This window comes from Antechinus flavipes, chromosome 4, assembly GCF_016432865.1.
Source record: "Antechinus flavipes isolate AdamAnt ecotype Samford, QLD, Australia chromosome 4, AdamAnt_v2, whole genome shotgun sequence".
In the NCBI taxonomy this organism is placed as follows: Eukaryota; Metazoa; Chordata; class Mammalia; order Dasyuromorphia; family Dasyuridae; genus Antechinus; species Antechinus flavipes.
The window spans coordinates 472,888,949-472,895,950 of NC_067401.1; the positions used below are offsets into that span (position 1 = coordinate 472,888,949).

Below are 7,002 nucleotides of genomic sequence, written 5' to 3' on the forward strand. Positions count from 1 at the left end.
CAACCCCTGGGGGGCTGGGCAGCAGGGCCGAGGTCTGACCTGGGGCCCCCAGCAGCCCTTTGTCCCCCCCTGCTGGCTGAGGAGGATCCCGGGCTCAGAGGTCACCCCTTGGCCCCCCAGCTCTGGCGTCTCTCCGGAACACTCCCGGGGAGAGGTTTGGCACCGGGCGCTGCCAGGGAGCTGGGACTTAGGGGATCGAAGGCATGTCTGTGGGCAGCCCCTCCCTCCGCTCTGCAGGACCCTCCCCTTGAAGGGGCCCGGCTGCACTAAGAGTTCTTGCAGTGCTCTCTGGTGGGGGCGGGGGGGCTGGGCCAGAGCGGAGGATGGTGGGCTTGGCCGTGGGCATGCGGAGCCTGGCACTGCTCTGTGACCTCCGTGGCCAGGCTGGAGCCTGAGGGCCCAGGGGGGTCCTCCTGAGGAGAAAGTGCTGGGTGGGGGTGGGGTGGTCTGGGCAGGGGGCTTCTGGGGCGCTCCAGAACCATGGTTCTAATAAACAAATGGGACAGGAGGGCTACAGAGGCTGGACCCAGGTACTGGAAGTCTGAGAAGTCACGTGACCTAGAGAAGGGACCTGATGTGGCCCTTGGTGGACGGCTTTTTCAGCGTGGTCGGACTTTCCGGGCCGGACCTGACCTTCCCCAGCTCTCCACCTCTAGCCCAGAGGCATGGACAGCAGAACCGGCCGGGCGTCCCAGTGGGTGGCGATGGGAGGGGGCGGTGCTCCGTGACCTTTGCAGAGCTTCCTCCCTCACGCCCCCCGGCGGGTCTCCCTTTCTGCAGGCCTACTTCTTTGATGCTCCCGAGCTGGATCATCCTCCCACCATCACCCCTGCTCCTACTCACCAGCATACAGCCAGCGTGGTCAGTGCCGGGCACTGAGGGCGCACCTGAGGCCCGTAAGTGTCGCCACTGCTCTTTGGGTGCCAGAGTAACGCACGGCTTGTGGGCCACAGGGAACCCAGGATCACTGACGGCTTGTGGGCCACAAGGGACCTGGGGTCCGCTGACGGCTTGTGGGCCACAAGGGACCCGGGGTCCGCTGACGGCTTGTGGGCCACAAGGGACCCGGGGTCCACTGACGGCTTGTGGGCCACAGGGAACCCAGGGTCCCCTGAGCTCTCAGAGGAGATGGATAATGTCTCATCTTTTCAGATGGGAATAAATTGGGCAGATGAGGGGGAGGGGTGGAGTAAGGAGACTAGAGCTGGCGACTTTTGTTTGTATTCTCAAACCAGAAATCGCTTGGCGTTGGCGCCTTTCGGGTCCCGTCTGTTAGCCCGCCAGGGCAGCTTCACTGGGGCCGGCTTCCCTTTTTGCCTCCGACTTCGCGATCTCGGCGCGGTCCTGGGCACGGCTGCCCCGCCAGGCCCGTCCGCTGTGGGGCGGGATCTCCGTTTGGGCGTCTGCTCCCCCGATCAGAGTGCCGGACGCCTCCCCTGGTGCCCTGGCGGAGGCAGCCGTCTCCTTGGGCAGGAGCAGGAGCTGTCACGCTCCCCGGGCTGCTGGGGAGAAATAAGCGTTCCTGACCCCTCTGCTCACCAAGATCACCCTCGCCACGGACATCGGAGGGCCGCCGGGGCCCCGGGTTCCGGGCTTCTCCCTGGAAGCCGTCGGCCCGAACCGGCCGGGACTGAAAGGCCGTGCGCTCCAGCCCCTCCTCTTAGACATCAAGGGGCTCGGGCCCAGGCTGGTGCAGGGAGTGGCCCGGGAGAATCCTGGATTCTGAACCTCAAAAGCGGACGACAACAGCACCAATAAAACCCAGACACTGAAAAAACTCACATCAACCTGCGTTTCTTTTCCCCCTTTTATTTAATATTTTCCCGTTACATTCAAAACAGGTTTTTTTACATTTGTTTTTAAAATTGTGGAGTTCTAGGTTCTCTCCCTTACCCCCACCCACATTTAAGAAACCACATTGTTGTCGTTGTTGTTTCCAGTTAATGGAAAGTCCTCTCCCTCTTACTTCCTCGAACCCTGGCTGGACAAGAACAACAAAAGCTCTTGTGACATTTGGCCGCTCCCCGGCAGGAGCCTCTCTCGTCCTGAGCCCCTGGGAGCTGGCCGGGCCTTGGGGTGGGCGATCAGTTTATTTTATTTTATTTTATTTTATTTTTTATTGTTAATAGGCACATATTAAAATGAACACATAATATATAACATAAAAGTGTTAATAGGCACATATTAAAATAAACATATATAACACAAAGGTTGCTAATAGGCATATTAATAAGGGCATTTTGGGTGGCACAGTGGCTAGAAGGCCGGTCCTGGCATCAGGAAAACTTCTCTCTGGTTGTTGCTCAGTTGTGACAGCCTTGTCCAGCCCTTGTTGTCCCCATTTGGCCTTTTCTTGGCAGAGATCTCCCCTAGTGGATCCAGTGGATCCACTTTGGCAAAGGTAAAATGACTTGTCCAGGGCTAGGCAGGATGTGAGGCTACATTTGAATTCAGTTCTTCTTGACTCCAGGTCCTGTGCTCTCTCTCTTTTTTTTTTTTTTTTTTTTTTTTTTTTTTTTTTTTTGTGAGTGGGTTGGGGAGGAGACATTTGGTCACTCCAAATACAGGATTTGGAGGCACAGGAGTCAAGGGCACGTTACAGTGTGCCTGACCATGGGAAGCACAATGGCAAGTGAAAAGAACATGGACTCTGAAGATAGAGGACTTGAATGAAACACTTGAGTCTTGCAGTGTATCCTTCAATTTCTCATCTTTGTTGAAGTAGTTGGAGGAGGAGTTGGGTTGAACTGTATTCTCTTACTTTACTATGTTGTCTAGTTTCTCCTTTTTCTGCTTCTCTGGATTCCTGTTGTTGGAAATCCAATTTTTTGTTTAAGTCTGGTTTTTTCCTTAGAAACAGATGGAATTCCTCTGTTTCACTAAATGTCCGTCTTCTTCCGTGGAAAAAAATACTCAGCTTAGCTGGGTGGCCGATCAGTTTAAAGAAAAATTTTTTTAACATCATTGTAATTTCCTCCCTTTTTCTTTCTCGATGGGTTCTCATGTACAAATATCTTTTTTTTTTTTTTTTGCTAAGGCAATTGAGGTTAAGCGACTTGCCCAGGGTCACCCAGCCAGGAAGTGTTAAGTGTCTAAGAGCAGATTTGAACTCAGGTCCTCCTGACCTCAGGGCCGCTGCCCCATCTACTGCGCCCCCTAGCTGCCCTAAATAACATTTTTTTAAAAGACAAAAAAATCAGGGAGAAAAAAAGGAAAAGGGCATAACTGAGAGATACGTTAAAAATGTCTGCAAGCACTCACCCGCCGGGGGTGTCTTCTCCCACTTCTTGGAGCAGGGTCTGCTGTGCATTTTGCCCTGTCTGCTTGGGATTAGCTGATTCTCCTTTTTCTGGCCGGGGCTGGCTCCCCCGTGCCCCGGTTCCCACGTCCTTTCCTAGCTGTGGCCTTGGCGGGGCTTTTGTGGCGGCTTGTGCTGCCCCGGGTCCCGCTCCCTCGCCTCCATGTGGATGAGTCTCCTCGGGTCTCTCTGAAGCCTCCTACCCCCCCCCCCCATCATTTCTCAGACCTGCTGGCCAATCCCTTTGCTCCCCAAGCTGTGACTTGTGCCACTGGGCTCCCCCTCAGCCCTGTTGTTGAAGGGGAATGGTGGGACGCAATGTGGCAGAATGTTATTGTGCCATAAAAAAGATGTGGAAGATGGATGCAGAGGATTCTGGGAAAGCCGATGGGAACAGACACCGGGAACAGAGCCCAGCGGCTTCTCTAGGCAGCTGGAACCTTTGTGGAGTTCTTCCTCAAGACAACCCTGGGAAGCAAGTGGTATTACCCCCATTTTGGAGATGAGAAAACAGGCTGAGAGTAGAGGGAGTGACCTACTTAGGGCCTCACAGCTAGGAAGTGTCTGAGGGATGATGGGAACTCGGGTCTTCCTGCATTGTGCCGTCTAGCTGCCCAGCTGAGGCCAAGTGAAGTCAATAGAGCCAGAACAATATATTATATAAACAGCGACTGTCACAATGTCAATGGAACCAACAGCCCCCAAAATAATAAAATGGATGATTGGAAAATGTATAAAAAGGAATGAACCGCCCCTGACTCCTGTGGAGGTCAGAGGCCCCAGCTGGGGAATGCTGCACATAATTTAACCGGTCTTCACTGGTTTTTGTGAATTGTTTTTCGCTTTTTCCTTTTTTTATTTTGACTTTTTAAAAAATAGCTTGTTATTTTCAAAATAGATGCACTTACCTTTGCAAAACTTTGTGTTCCAAATTTCTCTCCTCTCCACCCTCACCCCTAAATGGTTGGTCATCCAATACAACTTAAACAGGTGCAGTTCTTCTATACATATTTCCATAATTATCGTGCTGCTCAAGAAAAATCAAAAAGAAAAAAAAGAAAAAGCAGAACACAAAAAAGGCGAAAATACTGGGTTGTCAACCACCCTCAGTTCCCACAGTCCTCTCTGGGTGCAGATGTTTCTCTCCATCACAAGATCATTGGAACTGGCCTGAATCATCTTATTGTTGAAGAGAGCCATGTCCATCAGAATTGATCATCGTATAATTTTCTTGTTGCCGTGTACAATGATCTCCTGGTTCTGCTCATTTCCCTCAGCATCAGTTCCTATAAGTCTCTCCAGGCCTCTCTGAGATCATTCTGGGGATCATTTTTTATAGAACAGTAATATTCCATAACATTCATATCCCATCACTTACTCAGCCCTTCTCCCACTGATGGGCAGCCACTCAGTTTCAGTTTTTGACCACTATAAAGAGTGCGGCTGGGTCCTATCCCTCCTTTAGGATCTCTTTGGGATCCAGGCCCAGTAAAGACACTTTATTTTGATTTTTTTAAAAGAAATTCTTTGTCGTAAAGGACGTCTCTCAGGGTGGGATTGGGGGGAGGCTCAGAAAGAATTTGAATCAGATGAAAACGAAAGAGAGCAATAAAAATCTTCCTTCCTAACGTGCAAGGAGAGGTCCCTGGAGGAGAGAGACCGAAACGCCTGCATGGCCCAGACAGCACGACCTGGGAGTAAAGCCGGCGCCCACCTTGGGGCGTGGGACCAGCTCTTGTGGGGCCACACTGGGAATACGGCTGGGCCCTGAGATAAGACGGCTCTGGAGTGTTCCAGGAGCAGGGAAAGCGTTCCCCAAACACATTCGGAACAAGGCAGAACCGAACCAGGGAAAGAATAACAATTTAAATGGAAATCATCATTAGACGCCATTAAATTGTCAAGATCAAACTTGTCCCAGGAAAGAAAACTCGCCTCTCTCTTTCACAGAGGCTGTTGATACAGGGTTGGTTTTTTCCCTGTTATCGGGCGGCTGCTCAGCAGGAGAGGGCGGTGGGGTGGGATTTATTTGGAAGGAACAGGGATAGGAACCACAAATCCAGAATGGCAAAGAGCCCAGCAGGGGGCGCTCCTTCTCTTGCTGGGGAAGAGGAAAATGGCAGCCAAGAGGGTGTTTGCGCTGGGGTCCGGCAGGGTGGGCCACGGAGCCCCAGGTCACGTCAGGGGAGAAGCCGAGGTGATCTGGGGAGACGCGTGCTTGACTCGTCCCAGGCCACCGGCTCGCGCGACGCCCAGCAGATGGGAGCGAGAGGTCGGTCTGGGAACTGGAGGGAAACTGGGTCCTAGGACCCCAGAGAGGATGCGGGGGTGGGGCGGGGTTCCGGCCAGCGCTCGGCCCAGATCTGCCTTTTGTATTTTCAGGTCTGGTCTTGCTTCCTGGATTAAGGAATAATGGAAGACGAGACGGGGCAGATCCTCCAGCCCCAGCTCTGGATGAGACCCTGCCGGAGACCGGAGACCGGAGACCGGAGACCGGCCAGCTCTGAGATAAATACTGTGCAGCCCCGGCCTCTGCTCCTGCCCGGGACAGGCGGCCTCGGCTTCCCCCTCCCCACCCTCGGCCTTCCAGGCTGGCCGCTGCCTCGGCCGGGGACCCTGACTGCTTGTTGGAGCTGCTCCCCAGCCCCTGAGGATGGATCATGCTTCCCGCAGGTGGGCGGCTCTTACGCCTGCGTCTCCAGCCGGGCTCCCTGAGGGTCTCACCGTCCGGCTCCGGTGGGGCTGGGCTTGGGGTCGTGGGTGACTCACACGGCGGTGCAATAAATACCTCACACGAGGCCCCGCTCCCTGCGCTCGTGTTTCAGGAAAGCCCAGCACAGGACGGGAGCCGGCGGTCAGCGTGGCCGAGGCCCGAGGGCCGGACGTCCTGCAGGCTGGCGGGGCTGGGCGCCTCTCGGGCTCTTCTCTCTCTGCCCCGGCCCGGATCCCTCGGCCCTTCTGGGCTCATCCCTGGTCACGGGGGCAGCTTCCCCTTCAGGTGGCTGGGACGCAGTTAAGAGTCCGCCATTGGAGGGCCCAGTGCTGGCCTTGGAGGTCAGGGAGCCGGGGCCTGCTGGCCCCTCAGTGTGCCCCGGTCGGGTCCCTTCCCTTCCCTTCTGTCATCCTCACAATGAAAGGGCCAAAGAAGCCTGGCGCGGGGGAGCCTGGGTACAGGGGAGCGCCCCAGAGGACCGGCCCAGAATCGGGCAGAATCCCTCCTTCTTCCCCCCTCCCCCCGCCGGGTCACTTGTCTTTGCTTTTGTATGCCCAGGGCTGGGGCAGGGCTTGTCCTGGACTAGGAGCCAACTCCTGCCTGCTGGTGGGTGTAGAGAGGCACTAAGGAGAGCCCTTGGGAGGTCAGGGGTCACTGGGCACTTCCGGACGGGCTTCCTGGAGGAGGAGGCACTGACGGAACCAGAGGGCATCCACGGGAAGGGTGGGAAGGAGGACCGCACCTTGGCCTAGGAGCTTCCCCATTCCCGGGGTCTGAGGTCGAGGGGAGCCCCCACGATGCTCCTCACACACGGTCCTCGGGACTCTGCTTCTGGGCCATCCACGCTCCAGGCTTTAAGGCGTCCGTGTTATCTCAGTCAGTCGCCACAGCAGCCCTGCCAAGTGCTGGGGAAACCGAGTCATGTCTCGGGGTTCCCAGGCTAGCCGCCGGCCCTGGCGGGATCTGAACGCGGGTCTTGCTGACCACATCC

At 55.3% G+C, this 7,002-nt stretch overlaps 1 protein-coding gene and 1 long non-coding RNA gene across 4 annotated transcripts in view; one reads left to right on the plus strand and one right to left on the minus strand.

Annotated features, from left to right (window-relative positions):
* YIPF1 (Yip1 domain family member 1) overlaps positions 1–6,096 on the plus strand; it is a 17,330-nt gene extending 11,234 nt beyond the window's left edge. For 2 of the 3 annotated variants that reach the window (XM_051999646.1, XM_051999647.1), the window contains 2 exons: positions 781–896; positions 1,236–1,781. In XM_051999646.1, the coding sequence (XP_051855606.1) occupies positions 781–879 (99 nt within the window). In that variant the 3' untranslated portion in view covers positions 880–896; positions 1,236–1,781. Of the gene's footprint in view, positions 1–780; positions 897–1,235; positions 1,782–5,680 lie in introns of those variants that run through there. The other variant, XM_051999648.1, reaches the window with a different exon arrangement.
* On the minus strand, positions 1,794–5,570 carry LOC127563299 (uncharacterized). The gene is made up of 2 exons (XR_007953945.1): positions 5,028–5,570; positions 1,794–4,989 (listed from the first exon to the last, which is right to left on the minus strand). It is a non-coding gene; the product is annotated as an uncharacterized LOC127563299 (long non-coding RNA).
* Positions 6,097–7,002: the final 906 nt, after the last annotated feature.